This window comes from Aquila chrysaetos, chromosome 1 (assembly GCF_900496995.4).
Source record: "Aquila chrysaetos chrysaetos chromosome 1, bAquChr1.4, whole genome shotgun sequence".
Lineage (NCBI taxonomy): Eukaryota > Metazoa > Chordata > Aves > Accipitriformes > Accipitridae > Aquila > Aquila chrysaetos.
The window spans coordinates 6,426,859-6,451,700 of record NC_044004.1 but is presented as its reverse complement, the minus strand read 5'-3'; the positions used below and the strand labels follow the sequence as shown (position 1 = coordinate 6,451,700).

General features: G+C 43.3%; 1 protein-coding gene across 5 annotated transcripts; it reads right to left on the bottom strand.

The window, feature by feature from the left end:
• Positions 1-41: 41 nt before the first annotated feature.
• IMMT (inner membrane mitochondrial protein) lies at positions 42-24,789 on the bottom strand. Of its 5 annotated transcripts, none has more exons than XM_030007458.2 (15): positions 24,640-24,789; positions 18,159-18,235; positions 17,546-17,735; positions 15,547-15,667; positions 14,831-14,911; positions 13,646-13,747; positions 10,861-10,997; positions 9,730-9,833; positions 8,024-8,159; positions 7,079-7,208; positions 5,023-5,037; positions 3,210-3,433; positions 1,889-2,020; positions 1,356-1,485; positions 42-1,001 (listed from the first exon to the last, which is right to left on the bottom strand). In XM_030007458.2, the coding sequence occupies exons 1-15, from the start codon at positions 24,682-24,684 to the stop codon at positions 394-396; spliced, it is 2,232 nt and encodes a 743-aa protein (XP_029863318.1). In that variant the 5' UTR covers positions 24,685-24,789; the 3' UTR covers positions 42-393. The 5 variants fall into 5 exon arrangements, with proteins under 5 accessions (XP_029863318.1, XP_029863352.1, XP_029863348.1 ...); XM_030007492.2 differs by lacking the exon at positions 24,640-24,789 and adding an exon at positions 23,527-23,707; XM_030007488.2 differs by lacking the exon at positions 24,640-24,789 and adding an exon at positions 23,340-23,458.
• Between the last annotated feature and the right edge of the window lie 53 nt (positions 24,790-24,842).

Here is a 24,842-nt window from a genome sequence, read left to right as displayed (position 1 = left end):
CAGCTGTATTTGATTTTTAAACAGGAGACTGAACAGCAGGAGAAGGTGGTTGAAGTCTTGTTTTATTCAGCTGACAAAGTGGCAAATCATTAATGGTAGGTTACAAACATTATTTTGGTTGGATCACAAGCCCGCTTGGTAAGATGGGGAAACAAAATTGTTACACAAATTGTAGAGAAGCTTCCTGAAGTTGGTTGTCACGGTAACTCAAAACCCATACAAATACAACAGATGGTGAAGTTAAATACAGTGCAAGGAAACAAGACGGTACCCGTGCTTTGATTTAACGCTTCCAGCCCCTGCCAACAGCTTGGTTTGCAACCCTTAGGAGATCATGGGATTTCTTTCCGGCACAAACGATTGCTGAACTGCCTCCAAAACTACAATCCTAGCTCACTGCACTTGAGTTGTTCCTAACCCCACAGCACTGGCATATGCTGTCAAGATATCCACAATTTGTTTTGTTTCTAGGGTCATTCGAGCTTCGGTCAGCCAGTCGTGTGCCACTCTCCTAGACTCTCCTCTTAACTGGTTGACAAATTTAGCCGCCAGCTCCAGATCTCCATGTTCAATGCAATACGAAGCGTAAGACAGTAATTTAAACGTGTCGAGGTCGTCAGGGCTGAGCTCAGGAGGCGGCTTCAGCTGTTGAGGGTGAAACACAAGCAGCGACTGCAGGTAAGACAGGAAGTATTGGTACAAGCTGTTTCTCGTTTCGTCGATCATAGCCACTCTTTTTGCCAGTTTTTGGACTGTGTAGAAACGTGCTCTGAGGGCCTCTTCGCTGTACACTCCCCGCGTCAGGGACTCCTGAGGGAGAGCTGCTGTTAAGGCTTCCGTAAACGCGTTGTCAGAGCAACTGGCTTTGATGGCCTTCACCGCGCTCTCCAGTGGTTCTGTGGGACTATCCCCAGAGGCTGTTTTCATGCAGTATTTGAGCGCTTCAACAGAAAGCCACAGCTGATGGGCCTTTCTGGCTTCCTCTTCTGCTACTGCGTGACCTGCAAAATAAGCCAAGAAGGGGACTCTGAGTTGGCGCACACGTACGGGAAGAGTTTTGAACACAAGCAGCAAAAGCCACCCCTCTAAACGCTCTGCTTTCAAAAGCAGCCGCCCCCTCGGCACTTGATCTTAAAGCAAGTGTGTTCCACAACGCGGGGTCAGAACAAGACGACAGCTTTTGGGAGAACCAGCTTTGGACTCACGCAGCTGGGAGTTGCTGCGTGCTCAGCAGTGTGGCAAACCCAGGCCCATGAGCTACGTGCATAAGTCTGGGTTTAAGCACCCAGGTTTGGGTAACAGGCTTTTAGGGATCGCGACTTTAGTGCTTAAAGAAATGCGATTTCAGTGCTCACTCTCGACTGCTTGCTCAATTCCTTTCAGCCTGGCGTAGGCAGTGTTTATATCCAACGTGAAGTTGTCGAGCTGTTCCTGAGTAAGGCGTCTGAATTGCATTTCTTGTTCACTGAGTTTCTCCGATAAGTTCTGAAACAGAACAAGATGTATGCATATCAGACCAGAAACAGCTGTTTAATTACATTTACCTTATTTTTAAGATATGTTTCTATAAATCTGTTGTTCTTGTTAGGGACAATGCATATAGTAAATATAGTATATCAGTAAGAATACTTATTAGGGTGAATTTAACAGTAACAGCACTTGTAACTGTCAAAAATTTCTCACCTAAAAGCTTTTGCTATAAGACAGGTCTGAATAAAACTTGTATGTTCAGCCACTTTATTGCATCTCTTCAAGATGAGCAGGCTTCCTCCCCCCAGCCCGCATTTCAGTCTTCTGGAAGATGGTTCAGGACTCTCGTCCTGTGCAGCGCGTGCTTTGCAAGGGTTCAAATATCCCCCTAATTCCCTTGGGGACTCTTCTCCCTTACCTGCTCAAATTCCACCTTTAGTTCCTGCTCCTGGATCTTCAGAACGTCTCTCAGATGGTCTGTGTGGGCAGCAGCCTGCCGCCGGAGCTGGGTCCTCATTTCGTTCTCCATCACCTCTCGGACTTCTTCAACCTGTACAGGCACGAGCGGTTGTTATTACACTGCTCTTTTTCAACTGCTCTGATTTTATCATCTATCAGTGATTACCTAGGGTACGTTTTATAAAAGTGCCATTGACAAAGCCCGTGTTTCATCTTAAAAAGCTGCCGAGGTCCATTTTTATAGCTGAACGTCTTTCTAAAGATGCTGAAGGATGGCTTCACAGTCCACAATACCTGTAACTGGTGGCCATACTCACTAGGCACTTAGTGCAGTTATCAAAATACTATATAAAAGATACAGTAACATGACAAACTAAACATTCCAGTGTTTATAAACCAGCTTCCAAACAAAACGTACTTTACCTTTTCCCTATGTGCTGCAATACTGTCCCAAGTTAGAGTTTAAGAAAATGGTCATACCCCTTTTACCTGATCTTGTCCAAAACAGCCACTTTAGAGAGTGCAGGTTAGCACAAGGGAGCATGGTGCAGGTTTATTTAGGAGCAGTTGAACAGGTTTTTGTTTTGTTTTTTAAAAGGATTGTGTCATTTCCAACCTTCCACTAAATACGAAGATGACAGTTCAAGCGACATTTTAAGAGAGCTCTAAATTAATACTTATTACTGCAGTGCTTTGAACTAACAGGCTATAGGTGAAATCCTTAGTCAGTACAAATTTTTCAACTAATGGCCAGTGTTTAATCTCGTTTTCAGAGGCATGTATGTGAAAACAGCAGGAGTATTTGGCACAATTGTCTGCCTGCAATATGATACCTCAAAAGATAAAACCTCCAATGCCCACACTCCTACATTTGTAAGTTGCACTTGCTTCATGTCCAAAGCAGCATTAAAATTCTGACTTTTCATAGTCCTTTTGAAAGAAATCAAATCCCAAACCACTGGCAAAGAGCAGAAGGACATGGAGATACCTCCTAGAGGCCTGATGGAGGGACTACATGACCTTAAGATGGTCATACTGGGTCAGATCAAACATTTCGTTTGACCCAGTAATCCTATCTCCAACAGCAGACAGGTAACATGAAGAAGTCACTTCCCATTTCGCTCTATGATTTTACCATTCTAACTTTGCAGAAGTTTCTTTGCTCAACATCTCCTTTCCACGCTTAGCCTGGGGGTTGCCCTATCTCTCAGGACATCCTGGTTGCTCTTCTACATCCTTTTTGAGCCAGAGATTCAAAGAGGTATGTTACACCACTTTACCTTCTTCTCCTGTTCTATTTCAATCTCACTTTTGTGATGCTCCAGCGCTTTGGCCACAGCTGCCTCAAATGCTTTTTTGTCTTCAAGTTTCTGCTTCTCCAGGGCCGACTCGATGTGCTGCTGTTCCCTCACTCGCTGCTCCGCCAGCTCCTTGTTTAACTGGTCGATGCGACGATGGGCGTGTGCAATGAGCGAATTTAAGTCGTCTGTAGATAACTGGCCAGCTAAAGAAAACACAGGGCGTTAGGAAGGTCTGCAGGGAAGCTGCTGCCACGGCGCTTGCCCACCTCCCACTCGAGCCCTCTGAGGCTCCATGTAGTTGACCGGCTAGCATGCTTTATGAGACGTTTCTGAGCACTTCAAGCCCTTGACCTGTGCTAATGCCCACCCAATACCACTCCAAGACACACCTACAAGCAAGTACTTTCTGTCTAGGAGAGAAATTATCTCAGTTTCTTTGAAATTATTCACAGCTATTATTTACACTCCCATATCCACGTCACACTCAATTAGAGGAGACTGTTGACAACTCTGTCCATTTCCTGGTCTTCACACCACCATGTATTTTTCCCGTGACAGCACAGAGCTGCAGGATATATAAAACCCTGCGCACCAATACCTCCAGCTGGGTACAAGCTTATGGAAATTTGATCCTGAAAACACTGAAGTCATTGTGAGAGACAGCCAGAGTTACATTCTCTCTTCAACAGTCCTCCAGACCAACTGTTCCCAACAAGATTTCTTACCCCAATTTGTACCTTTCGGTTTGGCTACTCAAAGAGCAGCAGGGGTCATAACTACATCTGTGTCTGATAAGAAGTTTGCTATTTTTCTGCTGGAAACGGAAGAGGACACAAGCTACACGTGTAGATTTGATGCCCTAAGAATGGCATAGACTCTGTAAAATGCTGCAGCTCATTTTGCACTGGCTGCCAGCTAAATCGCCTGAATGGAAAACCAGGGACTACTCGGGGAAGCGTTCCTGAGGGTCCAAAGCAAGGGAAATTCCACAGTCCTTCAGCAGTCCTGCTGGTGAGTGCTGCTGGAGAAAGGACTGGCGCAGGAGAGCTCAGTGCAACGGTGCTTGTGTCCAGCAGGGAAGCTGACCAGCACCACTAAGCTTAGCTGTTGAATTTAACACTGTTACAAATAGAACGGGGTTTTACTGCACTCCAGTTTTAAATGACATTTCTTTGATCGAAAGGGAAAAAATAATCAACTTCAGAATCAATGAGTTAACCAACACTTCTAAAATCAGTCGTGAAGATTAAATTTGGAGAGTCAAGCCAACTTCAAATTAAATGAATCTGGTTTTGGTGGCCCAGCTCAGAATGGCCCTACGCGGCTGTTCAAGCATACAAAGTACCTGGACGTTGCAGTGGCATCTGCAGGAGCTGGTGTATCCAGCACCTCCCTCGAGCCAGGACTGCTGCGAGGTGGGCCTACTTGAGGACAAACACCATCACACAGCTTAACTGGAATTGGTCAAAGTTTCTGTTTCTCATTGGAATTTCAGCAGCACGCATCAACTGGCTTAAATTCAGAAAGAAAATTTAAACCTGGCTTTCACAAGCCAGCGATCACACTGACCTGGGAAGTGCTGCTAAACAAAGAGTTTGTGGTTTAAGCTAGGTGTGCAGAATTAGTGGAAAGGATCCCAAAGCACACCTTAGCCTGAAATGTTTTAGGAGTGCAACATTTCACCCCTTTGTTGACACTGCCTGTAATTTAAAGTCATGTACCACACAAACATAAAAAAGAACAAAGAGAAGAGATGACATTCACAAGACCAGAACAAGTTACAGGAACTCACCTAAGTCAGTTATCTCTGCAACAGAAAGAGGAGAGGTTGGAAAAGTTAACGCACATTCAGTACAGCAAGTCAGTCATGCAAAAGTAAAACAGAAAACTAAGAGCTTCTTATCTACAGTGACTTAAATATGAGTCCAAGTCTTTAGGAATTTAGGAAGAACAGTATGTTGAGTATAAAAGTCTCTCATATTACAAGCAAGATGTAGCCCAAAACATGCCAACCACTGAAACACCTTTGGAAACCCACAGGTCGATGTTCAAGTTTAGGCAAAGGAAGGGATACAAGTTTGAAGTAGAAAAGTACAACAGGACACTGGAAATTCCAGTCTGACATTTCTAGGTTCTTATTAATCAGAAGCAGTTGGTTAAGAAACAAATTCCCAAGCGGCAGGGAGAGTCACGGACCCTAACAAGTCAGTCCCATATACTTCAGTAGGTCACACCGGTATGAAATTGAGTGCATGGAAGCTACCGGGATATTCCCTTTCCTCCCTCAAAAGGGCAGCGGTCACAAAACCCAAGATGTTCTCCCTTTATCCTGCACAAGGAAAGGCAGCTCCATCTCCAGGGTGCCTAAATAAATGTTTGTCTTCAACACTAATACCCCAAAAGCAAACTCCACAAACAATCTGTTCATTTAAAATGTTTTCCCCACATGTACTGGGTGGTTGGTTGGTTGTTTTTAAGCAAAAACTGGCCATTCCAGAGATCTGGTGCATTCATTCAGCTAGGAAAATGATTTTGTGGACTATGGTCCACATTTCTAAAGCATAAATTAGTATTAAGAAAGAGTAAGTTGTAATTCTTCATAATATACTTCAAGAAAACTATTAGGCAATATTAACACCACATTTTTTTCAAACAGTAGTTATCGCATCTAGAAAGAAATCTATTCTAACTCAGAAATAAAGTTATGACAGCTCCCTCTGAACACTGAGGCTAGAAAAGTTTGAGATGACTTAGTACATTTTATGTTAAAACCCTGATTGAAAATATCTGGGAAATGTTTTTTAGGGAACTAATTTTTTTGAACTACAACAGGCAGTAATTGCTCCATGGATGTACCACACAAGTTCTTGCAGTAGCTTATCCACAGTAATGGTATACGCACACATTCCACCTTCTGCAGCTTCGCTTATCTTTAAAATGAAAGTAGTTAAGTTAAGTAATGGTACCTCTGGGCAGCAGTGTGCAGAGGGGATTACTGTGGATGAGCTGACTGTTAAGCCATCATGACTTCATCATGAGTTCCACTCCTTTCCTGCTTGCTTTCTGCAACACTGTGGTGTATGAACATTTCCAACAGCTCAAGATAATACATTTATTCCTCTAGTAAGAGAGAAACAGATTATGCTTTTGAATCACATTTCACACTTTTTTCTGTTATAAGGAAAGCAGAAAACAGCTCAAGTTGAAAAACCCAAGCACCTCAAATAAATACAACCTCATAAGATTTCAGATCTCAGGCAAGTAATTGTAGTATTAATAGCATAAAAAGCCATAAGATGCCTATTCACTGCTTTTGCACAGCACTGGCTGTTGTTCAAGGTAAGTTACTGTGTCAATTTAATTTAGAAATAACATATACTGGGGTACGTAGTGTATGAACACTGAATTCTTTCTTTTAGTATATCTACCATTTCAGTGGTGACGATGTAGAGAAATTCAGGGAGTTCTTTATCACTCTGTAATAATGGTGTATTATAATACCTATAATCACAGAGAGTCAACCAGACAAATACTCCATCAGCAAGTTCACGGATTTGACCCAAATCTGGAGTGACTGGGCTCTCCCTGGGATACCACAGGAGGGAAGAGAGCTGTATTTTGTGAAACTTCCAATGCAGCACAGGTAGTTTCCAAAATTAAGCCTTTTCATAACACCTGCTTTAGATTACTTATTTTAATTGTGAACTGATTTTCACTTCAAACCAGCCAAACAACATGGAAAACAGGACACTGGACGTTCAATTCAGTGGCCGTAGTTACAGAAACATGCCGGTCACTGCCGTTTGTAGTGTAACAAGCACGAAGTAACCCTGGAGCGGCAGACTTACTTAGCCCCTTCCAGCCAGGCTGTACATCGGGGGTGATACTGTCCAGCTCTCGCTGAAACTCTTCTCTAGCTGTAGCCACAAGCTCATGATATTGAGCTACTATTTTGGCCTCAGATTGTGCTGCCTGAACCTGTAACAAACAAAAATGAGATTAGTTTATTTTTCAAGGCAAATGTTGAGAACATGAAGGCATATGTAATTTAAAGCTAGCCCCTGAGTTAGAGACAGATCGCGTTACCCTCCAGCCCAACCAAAGCAAACTCACTTGGAGGAGAAAAAAACCCACTTTGTGATATCAAACCTCTCGTATACAATAATTATTTGCTGGAACTACCACTAACCCGTTTCATCTCACATGCACGCTGTAACTAGATAGCCAGTCTGTAGCCCAGACAGGACCAAAAGAGTATCTTAAATTCAGTTTGTATCTTTAAGGATCTCTAGCTCTTTTTTCTCTGCTTACAGCTACCATATAGGCATAATAAGCTAATCTCATGACAGCTGCCCTCCTCTCAGTAAGTTCTGATGTTCCCACTAAATTCACTCAAAATGCACCTGATGAATTACCAGCTGTCCTGCAAAGGGAGATAAATTTCACCTTTACATTTCTTCCCCAGTCTTCTGAGCTGTGAAGTGATTTACTCACCAAGTCATTAGCACACACTGCTCCTACTCCTCCCTAACCTCATGCTAAATTCCTCTTGGAATCAAACAAAGAATTACAAGTCGCCCACAGAAGGGACTGACACTCATCAAGCTGGCTGGAGAGAGCTTTCAGGACAGAGTTCAAGTTCTCACAAAGATCTTGTCAGGTCTGATTACTGGTAGTATAATCAGCTTGAAAGACTGAGTATGGCTAAAAAAGGACAGAATTTGCAATTTAAAGCAAGCTTCCAAGTAGTCCTTACTTTAATGGCAATTACAAACAGCCTGTGGAAGCATTACCTTTTTCACAACATTGTCCAAGTCAACTATCATATGATGAAGATTTTCTTCTGCAGCAATAATGTGAGATTTGGCTCCTGCGATCTGAGACTTCTTGGCATTCTCGATTACACCTTTCATCTTCTCTAACTCTTCTCTGAAAAGAGAAGCAGCTGCTAATTATAACGCATACAGGTCTTACAACATAACCCCAAAGAAAAGTTTACTTTATGCTGTCTGTATTTATAGTAAGAACTACTGGATAACTCTACTGGTGCTTCCCATCTACATCTAGCTCTATGGCTAAGATGCTGTGATTAAAGATTATTTTTGTTCCACAGCCTGAAACCTAGAGATGTCAGTGTGTCTATTTCATGTAAAATGAGAATTATTTATAGTGCAATTAGTACTTAAGACTTAGCTGGAGGGGGAAGATCAAAGACAGTTCACTGAAAGGAGTTAGTATTAGTAAAACTAAGTTAGTATTAGAGGGCAGACATTTCCATCACATAACAGAGTATCAAGGAAACATTTTTAATATAGATGGCTTACTCTTGCAGAAGTGTTTTGGACATGGTGACTGGTGGAGGTAAATGAGGATGGGAGAAAATTTATAGAGCTCTGTAAAGATAGATTTTTTTTTTTTTTATAATTAAGAAAGAACTGCTTTCATCTAGCATAACTGGAAATTAAGGAAAAAGTGAAAAAGTGTTCCTTTTCCAAATCCATTCAAACCAATGGAGGTTTGTTTCTAATGACCTCATTGGAATAAGGAACAAGCTTTAAAATAAGTTAAGTAAATAAATAAAAGCGAAGGCATCCAGTAGAGCAATAGAGAATGAAAGCTAGCGCATCTGGGGTTCACATTAGCTTTGTTTTACTCTCTGAAACCTCAGTTACACCTAACTATTTTTAGTCAGCACAGCAACTTCAAAGATAAGAGACATTTAAAACTTAAATAGCAACCGTGCAGCTTCAAGGATGATGTTGCCCTCTCAGCCTCAGAAGCATCAAATGGTTTCCAAATTTATTTCTATCCTCATCACAAGGGCAACTTGGAGGTATTTGTCTGTCATCTTACGTTGGCTGCTATAATCCCTACACAATGAGCCTGCACACCAGACTCGATGCACATCAACACAGTTCATACAGAACCTTGGGTACAAGCAGTGCTCCATTTCAGAATTCAAGTTTTTCTTAGATGCACGCTTAGTAAAAATCTAACCTTAAAAGCAACTCTGTTGACAAATGGAACTGCCAAATGATGCTGTAAGGTTTAATTTCTCATTACAACTAAAAGAAGCTAGTGATGTTACTGACTCAATACAGAGTGTGCAGTCATGGAGTCCTTACAATAGGTTTAATATTGACAAAATTATCCAAAAATAATACTAAAAGGATTATGGATTTTTTTTTTTTTTAATCTTGAACTTACTAACACTGTATGTAAGTACTAAGGAGATAAACAAGTTCTTAAACAGAAAAATAGGACTGTTTCAGACTCCTTGGTACAGTGAGGACTATGCGCACAGGCACCTAAGATGTACACACTGCAAATTAAAATATACATTAGTGTATGAAACCTTTTTTTGATTTGTCACAAACACGTCAGTTTAATATGAACACAGGTGACTGCATACTTTCTAGCAACAAATCTAGTGCCTGCCAGCCCTCGCATGGGTGATGTTAACTTACCACTTGATAAGCCTTAAAAACAAGCAACTTACTTGGCTTTCAGAAGGGCATCAGCGGCTTCGTCCACTGCTCTCCTCCGATCCTTCAGCGCTTCCTCCAGAGTGCGCCACTGAGATGATTTTTTCTCCCCAGCAGCCTGAGAAGCACAGATTGCTAATTAGGGTCATTACAATCACTAAATGAGAGTTATCAGAAAAAATGACTGCCTGTAGACATTCACACATTGCTATACATTTCACCCAAGCTGAGCAATATTCTTGTGTTTTACCAACAACAGACCTGGAAGCTTTACAAATGATTTTTCTCTTCCAACATTTGGTTTTGGTTTTGTTTGGTTCTCAATGTTTTTCTTCCACCTGAGCAACAGCCATTTGTTCACGCAGAAGAGCTTGTGTGAGGATCACTGTATGGTGCCGCAACATTTTGGGGGGAAATCTCTACATGTATTAAAGTACTGTAAGACTTTAAAACTGCTTTTAAGCTTAATACTTAAAGTACCATAATACTTTAAAAGTTGCTTAATTTTAAAGTAAGCTTAAGTATTAAGCTTAAAAGCAAACTCTTACGATACTTGTTTTTCTAACTACTAGATTAAATCTCGAGTGCTTGTTTAGTTGTCCATATGCCCCTGTTCATTTGATTAACCACTAAATTATATTCTCTGCTCCAGAACTGAACAGGAAGCAGTGGTTCCACACAAACCCTGGCGTTAGCACATCAGAACCACAAGCTGGTATTGCTCATGCATCCTCTACGCATTTCCAGACAAGAAACGAACAATCCAGCAACAGGATTTTGGCAAAGAGAATGGTTCAATGGAATTATCAGGGTGTACAGCATGATACCCTAACTATATCTAGGTAAAAAATGGGCTTGGGAATTAAAATACAATGAATTAAAATACAACGTGAAGACTGTCAATGTATTAACTTGAACATTTCTTCTTGCAAAAGTGAAATAAAGAAGTTGGAAAAAGAAACCCCAAAATTGCAAAAGCAAACCCAATGTATTATTCAACTACACTGCATTTCACAAGTGGAAAGATTAGTTAAAACTGTGATAAAAGTAAAGACATTGCAAGAAAAGCTTCCAACTTTATCTTTAATTGTGAAAAGTTTTGCTGAACACAGTATAAAAAAAAAGTCTCCATTTGTCCAGTTTACCTCAGAATTGTCCATGGCCTCCTTCAGTATTTGCGAATGGGCATTCACTGCTTGCACAGCAGACTCCTGGGCAGTAATTGCCTGAAGGGTTATACGAGCTGTTGCACTTAGGGCTCCTTCTAGAGTTGCTGCAAGGGCTGGAAAAAAATTAATTAGCTGAATTAAACTATAAAGAAAAGAGCCTTAGAATTAGTAAACTGACACGTTGTATCCTCTGCATCTCCTTATGTTGTTTTCTATGACCCAAAAGAATTGGTCAGTTCGGGAACTACCGTTGCAGCCTACAGAAGAAGAAAGGTTGCCAGAACACGCTTCTTATCTAGAGGAGTACTAAGGTGCAAGTCTGCACTTAGAGCAATAAAGCTACTCAGTGGAAGACCTTTACCATGTTTCTGCAGGTGGGTGCATTTAAACCAATAGGTACTCTCCATCTTCATTTGTTACAATGTTATTAAGAGGAAACAAGTAAATTTTCCTATCTTCCACAAGGAATGATATATTCCAAAAGCAGAGTTATTCTTCCTACCCAAGAAGGTGGTGGACTCAACTATCTATTCCTGCTGGTATAGAAGCACAAATGAGCTATTAATTATTCAAGCAGGAACCAAACCAGAATGGTTAATCAGACTGAGCAACATCTGTCTTTCTGGAATCAGCCATTTATTTCTAAGTAGTGGGGTAAGTAAATCCACCTTTCCAGTAAATACTCCTTTGGATTTTTTCAGTGTAACATTTCAACTTCTTCACTTGCAAAAAAAGTCCTTGTATGAAGCAGACAGCTAATGCCAAGCCTCTTGTTTCTGTTCGTGTTGCTCTTATACCACACAAAGTTCTGAACAGAAGCAAGCAGCAGCAGACCACAACCAGCACGTCTACTCTGAGCCCATTAAGTCCCAGCTTGTACATCCTTCTCATCCCTCGTGTGCCACAACAGCCCGAGGCTCGGACTTTGGCTGAGGACCAAAGCACTCAGAGGGAAGTCGGAGCGTGGTCAACACATCTGCCAAGATCCCATTTCACGTGCACAGCGGTCGGACAGGTCAGATCACACACAGCACACTGTGCCAGCGCCTCTTCCACCATCAGCCCTTTCCAAGCACAAAGAGAATAGAAAAATAAAATGGCCGTAGCTCCCACAGCAGGCTGAAGCATGTCCAATACGTGGCCTCAGTCCTGTTAAACTCCCTTTCAAGCCTATTTTCACTGGCTACACCCATGTTAGCAGTGAACTGCCACTTTCTTTAAATATAGTTTCTGTTCAGCATCCTTGTAGTCAATGCCTCTAGCCTACCCACCCCCAAAGACTCCTTCCCTCACCACAGAAGGTCTACAGAGCTGTTGCAGTCAGCAGCCCTTGCACTGCCCCAAGTCAGAAGTCATCCTTCGCCCATCTGTTTCTCCAAGAGGCTGGTCTCCCTCTTGTCCTCATCAACACTGGCTGGAGGACGATATGGAAGCTTTCTAACACTGCAAGCAATCTGCAGCTTGAGCTGCATTTGCTTTCAGAAGGTAAGTATCAAGGTAGCTGGTTACAGATTGCCCAGACATGCTAGACAGCAAAAAAAAATCTACCAAAAAAAATTTCTCTATTTTTCTGGCCTCCCCTGAAGCAAACCAGGAAAAGACCCAAAACTCCTGATTTAGACAACTGTGCTGCAACCAAACCCAGACCAAACAACAGCCCAGAAGTATTTAAAATCTAACAAACCAACTAGGGGGCGAAGGGGGAAGCAAAACTCTTTGTTTTGATCAAGACACAAGGAGGACATGAGCTTTGGGACACAGGAAAAGCCAGACCACCTCTCAGTAATACAGCTGCATTAATAAGTCTGTCTGAGTTAGAACCCAAGCAAGGAACTGTCATAGTTCCCAACCCAGAACCTACAGGCAACTCTTCACAGTGCCTTGACATACCGTCCCTGAACCACTATCGAACAAGTTTAAGCAGCAGCTCTGTAGACAAGGACCTGAGGAACCCAGACGATGGCAAACTGAACACGGGTCAACAGTGTGCTCTGGCAGCAATGAGTTCTGACCATGAACCGGGCTGCATCAAACAAGAGCACATCCCACAGATCAAGTGAAGGAATGATTTCCCTCTAATTGGCACTTACGAGGCTACATCTGGAATATGGTGTCTCATTTTGAGAGCCTCAGTATAAGAAAGGTACAAACAAACCAGGGACTGAACACTGGAGAGGCACTCAGGTGGTTAGGGGGTGGGAGCACATGACACAAATGAGAGGCTGAGGGATCTGGGCTTGTTCTAGCCTAAAGAAGAGAAGCCGAAGGGGTATTTTAAGTAATGCCTTCCACACCTAAAGGAGTGTCACAGAAGAGACTGAACCAGACTTCTCAGAGGTGCCCAGAGAAAGGGCAAGAGGCAACAGATTCAAGTGCCAACAAGAGAAATTAATTGGATGTATCAAGTCCTCCATCATAAGAACCACTGGCAAAGCTGCTCAGAAAGGTGGAACAATCTCCATCCTTGGAGAGCTTCAAACCTCCAGGGGAGAAGGCCCTGAGCAACATGCCCCAACTCTCCAAGCAGGGGATGGACTAGAGACCTTGGAGGTCCATTCCAACCCAAAATTTTCCATCATTCTTTGACTATCAGTTACTTCTTAGCGGGTGGAAGGAGCTTCAACACCACTCGTTCTGCCAACACAACACAGGGACAACAAGAAAAAGGCGTGCAAGCAGCTTAGAACTCCAAAGCCAACACAGTCCAACAATTCTTCTCTCATGTATAACACGTATAGGAAAACTATCAGTATGGACTTACCCGCTATCTTCTCTTTCTCCTCTTTGTCTTGCTGGGCAAGGCGGGCTGCAACTTCTTCTGGTGACCGTTCTTTTATAGCATGGGAACCTTCATGTTCTTTACCTATTCAGAAGTAAAAAGAGTTAAACTGTTTTAGCAGAGAGTCCAAATTAGTATATGGATTACTTGTAAAGAAGTAACTTTCTTTTCAAAGCTGGTTTTTATAGTCAGTATCACTTTATAAATCTGAATTCTGCACGAAGCCATGCTGAAACTACCTCAAACTTTTTTATACCCATAACTACAAAGGCCAGTCTCAAATATTCTTAAAATTAAAAATAGTAGCATCGATACCTCACATGCATCTGTAGATTTTATGTTGTCTAGTTACAAAAATATACAAGATTCAGAAGTGAAAGGCAAAGCAAGACCTGGAAAACACTTACAGTGCCAAGTTTAAATTTAAAGTGAACATCTGTTCTTATTTCTTTTTTTCAGTTCTCCTTTGGCATGCTTGAAGAGTCCAGCCAAAGTAAAGAAAGATTAGGGAGGGAGCTATGGTGAATCACAATTATACTCTATTCCCTACCCTAGGGCTACTTAAAATGCCTTAAGAGTGAGAATTGACCTAAGTAATTCTCTCAAGACCAACAGCAAGTCTGCATCTGAACTGAGGAGAGCGCCCAGACCTCTCAGCTCTCAGACTCATGCTGCAACAAAAACCATCAAGTTACCTTTTAATAATGCTGATGCTAACTCTGAAGAATGTATTTACTTATTGCTGGCATACTTTCTACGAAATGTGTTCGTACATAAGGAAATCAATATCTCAACTGAAAGAGACTATCATATAGAAGCTAGCGTTTCTTGTTGAGTTAAACAATAAGTGCAGTTTCTTCACTTGGCCCCGGGCAGACAGCAATCAGAAAGCCACAAAGAGCAGAGGCAAACTGGACTGTACAAGTTCCAGTTCAGCATAAAGGCAGGCTTTCCTCTTGCATTCACACCTATACCTGTCCCAGGTATCAACCTCAGCTTCTTAGTATGTTAAAAATCTATTAACAGATGATGGAAGATTTCTTCTGCAAAAGGCACAAAGAATCACGCCTTTAAAAACTGACAAATACCAACACAGAAGTAAGAATTTATGCACTCGAAGCTACAGGATTTTGGTTTTCTTCATCGTGTTGATAAGATCTTTTTCACCTTCTTCAGTCTGTATCCCTGGAGCCGGCACTGACATGGCTACACCTGTTGCGGAGATGATCTGAGCTGCAGCCTTGCCTGCTGTTAAATACAGTAATAGAACAAAACCAGTTAGTATATACGAGCTATAACATAAGAACACAGATACAAGACTTAGGTTTTTTTAACCTGCAGAAACATCATTTGGACACTGATATTATTTCCAGAAAAAGAGAATTTCCTGGGCAAACAGCAACCAGGTATTGCTTACAAATACACACACACACAGCCATGAGAGACAAAGGTAGAAAGATGTCACAACTGCTCCTCTCTAAACCAGTTCCATTTGATCTGGCTTTACAGTACCCCAGTGATTATCCAAAATTAAGCTTCTTTCACTTGCACAGAGAAGAAGAGGTAAATGGCCTCAGAGTGCAGCACCCAGCGTGCTCTTTCTGCTGAGTCTCCTATCTCACCTGTGCAGTCATTGTTTGTGTTAGATACCAAATATTCTATAAAGTAAATACATTTCCAAAAAAAAAGCCAGAAAAAAAAAAGCTAAAGCCATTTCAGACAGATTTTCTCATGACTGAAAAGAAACTAACATTATTTCTAAGAAATTCTAACATACTCATCTTCAACCACTCCAAAGGACTATTTTAATCTACCCTAGGATATATGATGCAAGAGATCATTAAGTCTTTAGCTTCTCTCTACATGACATTCTGTAAAGTTACCTTCTTTTTCCTCTGAAGGAGCAACAGCTTCTGTTTTGCTCATCTGGGGTTTGGTAGCAGGCTGTTTAGACTCTTTCATTACTTCTGCTACAGATGAGATCTTCAGTGGACCTTGCGGTACCTTGAAAAATCAAAACCAAGAAATATCATGAGTTTTCCAAACAGCCTATGTCTCACCGATTCCATTATAACAGAAAAGAACATTTCCACGTCCAGACGACTGTATCATAAATATAAACTTCAAGGTACACATGAAAACAGTAGCAAGGCCATATAATTTCTTGCCTTGATTTTTAAATTAGAAGGAATCTTTACAATTTTCACCTCTCCAAAACTGAAGGTATAGTAGTGGCAGTATTCACTACAAATAAATATTTGTTAAGGTATGCATAAAAAGCAAGTACTTCTATGCCCCAAATATTCCAAACACTTCTGAGTGTGTTGAATGCTTCAGATAATGCAGAAACTATAAAAATCACAGACACATGAAAGTCTGAAACAACTCCAGAAAGCAGATTTCAATTATTTACCCTTGGACATTAGTTACTGCATACAGGTATATCTTAACTTAATTCAGTTGACACTTCTCTTCGTTTCAAACCTGTTGAGCACTTATTGCCAAGACAAGTTAGGCCATCAGTCTTCCCAACCCAGCTTCAGTTTTCAGGTAAGGGCTCCAACAGCTTGCTCCCTCAATTGTAATTTTTTTGTCCACCAACACTTATGGGTGTCACCCCTCCCACCCTGCCCAGTTTCTAGGCAATTCCTTTTGAAGTTGAGTAGAAGAAATATATAATTGTTTTAAAGATACCTGACTGCATAATTAAAGATATGTTTTAAAAAAAGAACAAACGTGATGATTTTATCTGGATATCACTGAACAGAAGATGCTACAGGCATGGTGTGTGGTTGACAGGCATGGAAGAATCAGAGTTGCATGACTTCACTGATTTCCCTTTGAAAGGATTCAGATGCTAGCATTCAAGGCAGATGAACACTTACTCAAGTGCAGAGTATTGCAAGGTTTTATGATATTAACCTTTTAATATCCATCATGCAAAGCCACAAGGTAAAAATAAAAGCATATGAGTTAGAGCCATGACTGGGCAAGTGATAACTTTGCCATCTGACCGGTCTGTTTTGCAAAATTGACTAGTGCCTCGGAGGCATTAAGAGCTTCGATGATCACAAGTCAAGTGTAGCTAAAACCAGAAGAGGTACAGTTTTGTTTAACTGATATTCTTCCATTCATTAAAAAACAGCTTGCTTAAACTCCAGTTAAAAATATTTTGGGTTTCTTGAAGGTCAAATGGCTTCTGAAAGCTCAGGACAGCCACAACCAAAGCAGCTTTTCAGCATTCTTGGATAATTGGGAAGCGTTTGCTTTCAGATGCAGGAACAGAGAAACTTCCAGATTCAATTTCCAGAGTTGTGCTGAAAGCAGCATCAGGTTTTCCCTTCTGCAGGGTCGTGCCACTAAGATTTCAAAGTATGATGCTTACACATGGCTCTGTGCCATTCAAAGTTTTATCAATTTGAAAAGTTCTCAGTTTTCTTTAAAATAAATTCAGCTTAGAATAAACATTGTCTAATCCTGCTACATCACTAGCTACACTGAATCTCTAGCCACAGTAAAACAGTTGAATCCCAATGCGTCACCTACCTCTCTCTCTCCCCAATTTATGTGAATATAAGGAGAACAGCTATTCAGTTAGGATCCTACTCATTATTTTACTGTAAATAAAAATAACAGTTTTACAACCCACAGACCACAATCACAAGATGATAAATGTGAAACATACAAGCATCACTGTTATGCAGAACAAAGTAGTACCTCAGTCCATAATTCTTACACCTTCTTAATTTAAGAATTCTTACAAATTCTTAAAATTCTTAAATTCTTATGACACAGCAAAATTAATCAGAATTTGAAAACTAAGAGCAGATGCTCTCTTTAAAAAAAAAAAGGGGGGGGTGAGGGTGAATCAGAAACACTCACCGGTTTCTTTGGCATCGGTGCGCTATAAGGTGCAGGACCAAGTGCCATCTCAAAGAGTTTATCAGAGTAGGGAACGGCCTTCTCTACACTCTCCCGGAACTGCGTATCATAGCTGGCATACAGGACGGTTCCACCTACTCCTCCAGCCACAAACAGGACACCTGCACCAATGATTTTGCCTACAGAAACACTGAGGGAGAAAGAAGAGTGAAAGTTATATAAATTGTATTATGTGACGAACATCAAACAGTTTGTGAGTCTTTAGCTTACAGCTGGGGACAACCACTCTGTTCCAGAAGCCTGCCAACAAACCCAGCACCCACTTTAATTCACTTTCAGCACCAGCAAATCCCTGATACCATACTGGTTCATGACTAACCCAAACATAAGATGGCAACCCACAACCTTCCTTCTAAATACTGACCGTCTTGATTAGCTTCATTTAAATCTGACTGAATCTAACGAGGAACACACAAAACCATGAGAATAAGAGTTACGCAACCAAAAAAATCCCACCACTACCAATTTGCTCTCACATGAAACTAAGGAGCAGATTCCCTCTTGGTCAATGCAACAGAAGAACCAACTCCACCCTCCAAAACCTTCTACGTACCCAGACTCTCCCGGTGGGGTAGCATATCCACGGTACAGTCGTAATGGACGGAGTGACTGTCTCCCACACCGGCTATTCTGCAAGGGGTGGAAGAGGCAAGAGTTAAGCAGTGAGCACATTTAAACCCCTCTTCACCTTAACAGCAGTATCAGATCGGTTTGCTCCGTCGGAGAGTGGCGGCCGACACTAGAGCAGTGATGTTGGACTCTGTTTTCCCTAAACAAAGAGAGCTTTCTCACATGCAGCTTGTAGGCTAAGGACTTTTAAAGAAGTAATTAGGCATTTTGAAAAACGAGCCAAAAAAACCCAAACACCACCTAGTCCAGCTTATTTCTGCATTTCTTTTGCCTACTTATGTTCCCTACCTCCAGTCTGGGCAGTACAACTGGGATAGTTCAGATTCTCTTCAACAATCTCATGCGCTAGAACAGCTCAGCTGCGAGCAGTGCAGAAGACAACAACAGCTGTTTAACTACTTAAAACTATTAAAAAATATATTTAATACCTAAAACTATTTTTATTTCTGAAGACATACAAGCAGTTCTCCTTGAGCTTCCAAACCAAGACTTCCACTTTAAAAGAATTAACAATGCATAGACTTTCCAGAAAGTCATCAGATTATAATATAAATGAAATTACTATACGAAGAGTGATATTTCATTATATTCTACTTAACAAAAACCACATTACCCAAGATTTTTATCTTCTTTATATTTTAGCTGAAAATTAAGATTTACCAGAAGGACTGGTTAAGCTACTCCAGCCTACAGAGGGAAAAACACTGTTCCCCTCAGGTGGTTTTTTTTTCACCACACGTGAATTGTTAAGAGAGAAATACAGGACTCATGGGAAATCAGTGTACAAGGCACAAAAAGAACTTTTCCCATAGTTTAGATATTTTGGCCAACTAGGAAATTTTCCTTTAAACAAAAAAAAAACAAAAACAAAACAAAACAAAAAAAAAAAAAAAAAAAAAAAAAAAAGGAAAACTGGGAGATGCTTCACTACAACATACCCCCAGAAGATAAATTTCTCTATTTCCTTTTGCATACAGGAATAAGTAACAAGTACAAGTCTTGTGGTTTAGGCCCCATCCTTGTCCAACAGCGTAGAGAGCAAAGGCAGGAACACTGAATTCTTATTCTTTCCAGAACAGCAGCCAAAATTTTTAAATTAGTAACAGGAGCATGTGTACAGCAACAGGAAACGTGCTCTTCTTACCCCCGAGACCTTCATGAGCCCTAGCTGTGCTCCGTGGTTGATTTTCTGGTTTACAATGGATAGAACGGGCGACAAAATAATAAATATATCCTGTAATGTTTTTGATTATTAGACTTGATTGCCCCAGAAGCATACACCAAGGCTTCACCAGTTCTTTCAAATGGAACGCCACTAATAAGTACAAAATGATTTAAGAGGCTTTTAACTGCTGGACATGCTTCCGAGTCTCAATACGTCCTATTACACCACGAAGCATAGGATGAGCATAATATCTGAGCATTATGTGTACAGCTCAACCCAATATAATGGGGGCGGGGGGGGGGAAGGTTATTTTCTATTGATCTGTTCACTTTCAGTCCCCTCCAACACCCTGGATTTACATTATTTTGCCTAATGGTCACCTGGAAATAAGCCATCACTCCCCAGCCCCTCGCCAGGCTTTCTGGAGGTTAGCACACCCCGCGCCACAGCAAGAGGGAACTTAAGGCAACTTAAGCTGCCACAACTGTAACCTCGGTACCTGGGCCAGTTCATCTATTTTCATGTTGGCTACAGCCCCTACTCACACCTAGTGATGGCAAATAACAGCCTGACCGCTTAGTTCTCTCACCTTCAGTGAACACATCTGCTCCTGCGCTTAGGAACAGGCTGCACTTAGGGAGGTAGCAGGGCAGAGGAGAAAACTTGCTGCTTCTTGTCCAGCATTTATGCTTTGTACACCAGGAGGAGTTTTTTTGGTGGGATTATTGTTTTTAGTCCAGATGTTTTTAGTACCAGATAAAATTTCAAGGTCTCTTCCAAGCAGGGCTGTTCTGTGATTAGCCAAATCCTCATTTTTATTCATTGTTCATCAAAATGAGAGAAACCAAAATGCAAGTGCTCAGTAGTCTACGCTGTCAGACTCTCGCACTAGTGTACACGTAGCAATGGGAGCAATAACCTAAACCTGAAACAAGCCCCCACCAGCTGTTTCTTTCAAGATGCTGCAACAAACAGAAATTCCCACAGCTGGCCAGGAGAACAACAACTGAAAACCTTTAGGTACCAATGTTTTACAAGCAGAAGTCCAAGTCTAATTTTTCTCCCTTGCATCCAAATACACGATTACCTCCAAAAATCACTGATTTTTTAAAAATCAATTTTGTAAAGAAGCACTGCTCTCTTTCAGCCACCTTAATAATCTTGCTTATATTTGCTGTATCACTGCAATTTGGAAATTTGGAAATGGTAGTTGCTAATCTTCCCTTTGCACAATTCTCAGGAGTTTGTAATTTTTTAGACCCTTGTTATTTATTTGTAATAATGCCTCAAAGGATTTGGAAGAAATGCATCACACATGCGTTGCTATGCCCTGTAAAAGGCAGAAATAAACCACTTGCTGTCCTGCAGAAGAGAAGATAGAGAAAACTCTTTTGATGAGGCAGACAGCACAGATCCCCATAGCACTGGCACTGCAGGACAGCTGTTGCCACTTCTTTGTCCTCTTCCAGCAGCTCTACGTGCTATTTCTTTCACCTAACGTCTTAAATGCTTATTATTTTACATTCATTATCTACTGTTATATCACCATGAGAATCACTTTGCAGGGCATATCATACCTTCACTCCAGTTAACATTAAGAGCCCCAGTGAATTTGACATTTGAGGTTATCCATGTGAGCTCCCCCTGGCAAAGCACTCAGGACAGGTACAGCACAGCATGGCAGAACATCATTAAAAAAATAAAGTCTGCCTTGCAGGCTTATGCGTCACACATAACTTCAAATAACCAGACACAGGACACACCATCCATTGCTCTTCATGCAGTCCCAGCTAAACCTCTCCTAGTCACCAGACTTAAGCATCTTGACCCAGAAATTGCACAGAATGAAGCTCGCAAGACATGTACGGTTTTCTGCAACATGGGATTTGTGTACTTAAACAGAAAGAGCAAACCAGAAACTTCAGAGGAAGTTTGTCTTCATTATGATAGATGTCAGGTGTAACAAGGATATCTGACCACAGAACTCAAATTAATTTCCCATCACTCAAGACTTCTGCCAAATATCACACCTTTTTACAAAAAGCCCTCTGTTTCTTTTCAAAGAAAACTACAGAAATACTCCAAATACAGGAAGAGCTTCTCTGCAGCACTGCACATGCAGCTGAAAATATTTATGAAATCGCTATGATGAAGACCCACTTCTCTCAAAGCCACAACTTCAATTTACTTGTTAACAAGCTTACTGATCCTCCACGCAGAGAGCTCACAGTTGGAGAGAAGGACAAAATTTTTCCCAGTCTCCACAACAAGCTCTCCACTGGGATTTTCCGTACTTAAACCTTCACACTGCTCTGGCTTTGGGGAGCAGCAGTTGCTTTGCTATCCCCATTCAGCCACGCTCAGCCTCCCAGCTCTCTCAGTCTGCTTAAGCAACCGAGCATCCTCAGGGACCCGTTATCCCACAGTCCTGACTAGGTCCAGCTCTCCTTAAGACAACCGGATTTTTTGACCTGCAAAGGAGTAACTTAACATCACAAAACAGGAGCAGACTTGCCTCGCTGTCAGTCTCCATATAACATATATGTAAAAAGGATTTATTTCCATTCTTAAAAAATATTGTTACAACTTGCTACTCCTAATATTTAAAAAAAACCCACCACCACACATGTCTCTTTTTGGGCTGTATCAAAGCAAAACAATCAAGTTTCACTAGCTGAATAGCAAGGTACCAGCAAGATGCTGTCATTTTAGTTACACCACCATCAGGTCTGCAGACAGATGCCGAGGGTCTGGCCTGAGCTTTAGCTAACTGAACAGGGCGAGAGAAACTCCTAAATGTGACATGAGACACATCAAGTCTTGTGTCAAAAAAAGAAGGACAAGAGTGCAGACGGGGTAGTAAAGACAAGAACATGGAAGATGGATAATAAGATATAAAAACTGCATCATCGTGGCTGCCTGGGGATCACCGCAGCTGGAGTAGAGAATAAACCAACGCTGCTACTCTGGCAAGAAAGTGTCTGTTTAATGTGCTCTCCCAGGCAGGAGGATGCAGGCAGCAAGGATGCCCTCCTTTATTAGCAAGGCAACAGGCAGCACAGCCAGATGGAGCATCCTGGTGTCACCACATTGGTGCCCATTCCAGGCCTGACATCAGCATCTGCATGACAACCTCTTAACAGCCAGAGTCTCTTACTTCCATGATGGGAATTTTCACTACTTGTGGAAAAATTACCTAGTATCATCTCAGATCACATTAGGACTTCTTGGTTAGAGTCCTCAATTCTGCACCTCGTGCAAAACAAGCACTGTAATTAAAACATTTCTCTCCTGCTTCCAGTTTCTGGTTCTTTTGCCACCCAAAAAGAACCAAGTTTTAGCTGCAGAAAGTCCATAGGACCAGAAACTGTCTTCACATGTATATATTACAGTATGCCACAAAGCTTCCCTGCAATATGAATCAAGAGAAGCAAAACGCATAAAAACCTCTTTACACTTTTGTTGTCCAAACTAAATCTCCATTGTTCTCAGCCTCATCAGGAAATACGAGCAGGGATGAAGGAAAAAAAAAAAAAAAAAAAAAAGATATTTTCTGAAGTAAGGATACAGACAACAAACTTCACCAAGTGCTGTGGCATCTCTGTGTTTGCACGGTTCTTCCACCAAACTTTTCTAGACCGAAGGCACACTTCTGAGCTGCAAAGCACAACACTGGCTTTTCCAGTGCTGTACAGTCATTCTAGACACCTTCTCTGAAAGACTGAGTACATGCAAATAGCCCTAAGTGATAAACACTTCCGCAAGCCTGTTTTCTGTTTTCTCAACTCCCAGCTAAAACTTTCCACAGGGCTGCAAACCCAGAGCCTTATTTTAGCGGGCATCAGATGACCTGGCCCGGACAACCCTCCAGCCTTACAAAGCAGCAGAGGAAACGCCAGCTGCCCCACTGGAAAAGATTGCTAGTTTTAAAGCAGTTACCTTTCAACTACAGAGCCAGCGGGGGCTGAACACACAGCTTTTCCTTTGCTGAATCGCATGAATAGAGAGTAACGAACACTGGAAGGTAGAGTAGAATACAGAAGTGATCTAATCAGATCGGTTTTTATTACTGTTAAGCAGACACCTGAAGCACAAGTGGGGGCCTTGGCAGAGGAGTCGCCCTCACCTATAAACCCTCGCAGCTTCTTAAAAGTTGGCCGACTGCTTTAATAAGGCTCCGCAGCATATTATCACCCTAATCTCTGCTGGTGAGGGAGGGCGAAGGTCCAGAACAGACGCCCAGCGGGCACTTCTCGCCCTGGCACCTCATACTCTTTCCTCTTCCCTGTCGGACTGCGAGGACGAGAGGATCCCGGTTACGGCCACCCGGTACCACACAGGCCCCCCTCGCACCTCACACACATCACCCTGAGCGCCGGGACCCCCCGTCGTTACCGCACGGCCGGGCGGTCGGACCCGCTGGGCTCTAAACGGGGAAGGGCTGGTTGTGAGGTACCGGCGGCCGCAGGCCGGGGCGGCGCAGGGGAGGCCGCGGCGGGGAAGGCAAGGTCACGTCCTTCCCCCGCTGGTGAGCAGGCCCGGCCGCCCCGCCGCTGAGGAGACCGGCGGCCGCGTGCCGCCGCCGAGCCCTGCCGCCCCTCCGGCCTGCGGCCGCCGCTCCCCGGCGCTGCCCCGAGGCCGGGACCGGCGGGAGAGGAGGCGGCGGCAGGCCCGGCGCCGGCAGATGGCCGCCGAGGGGACTACAGCCCCCAGCAGGCAGCGCGGCGGGGCGGGCCCGGCCCCCATCCAGCCCGCCCTTCTTCCCCGGGGCCGCCACCCGGTAGGAAGCCCCATAGCCGACTACAACGACCGGCATGCCTTGCGGCGCGGCGCGCCCCTCCGACCCGCGCAGGGCTGCCGCGCTGCACGCCGGGACTCGTAGTACGCCCGATGAACCCGCGCACGGGGCCCCGCCCGCCCAGGCGCCCTGTTGGCGCTCGCGGCCGCCCCTCAAAAGCCCGGCAGCCAATCGCGGCCCGCGCGTGCGGAGTCATTCAGAGAAGACCGAGCCGCGATTAGAGGACGCGCCGCGCCTCGTACGCCCCCCTCCGCCCCCCCCCCACCCTCCCCCGGCCCCGCGCTGTCTCCCCTCACCCCCACCGGCAGGCCCGGCCGGGCCCGACCCGATCCCTGCGAGGCGGGAGGCCAGGCAGGCCTCACCGGCCGGAGGGCAGCCGGCAGCGAGGACTGTTGGCGGGGCTTCCCCCAGAGCTGCGCGCCGCCAGCCACCCCTGCTCACCTGCGCGGCCACGGCGACTCCCGCTCGGTGACACGCCCGCAACATGGCCTCGGAGCCGGCGGCGGCCGGGGGCAGGCTACAGGAAGGCACCGTGCGCGGTAACTGCCAGCGCCGCCTGCCTCCGCCCCCCCCACCCCGCGCCCGCCGTGCGAGTAAGGAGCAGCGCGCATGCGCGGCGGCCGCTCGGGCTTCCGCTCCGCCGG

Excerpts from the sequence above, each read along its gene's own strand:
- IMMT (XM_030007458.2), bottom strand. The coding sequence starts at position 24,684 with ATGTTGCGGGCGTGTCACCGAGCGGGAGTCGCCGTGGCCGCGCAG. Across the intron at positions 14,912-15,546 it reads TCCTTCAGAGGAAAAAGAAG|CAGGCAAGGCTGCAGCTCAG; the intron begins GTAACTTTACAG and ends TGTATTTAACAG. Across the intron at positions 7,209-8,023 it reads TGGACAATGTTGTGAAAAAG|GTTCAGGCAGCACAATCTGA; the intron begins GTAATGCTTCCA and ends TGTTTGTTACAG.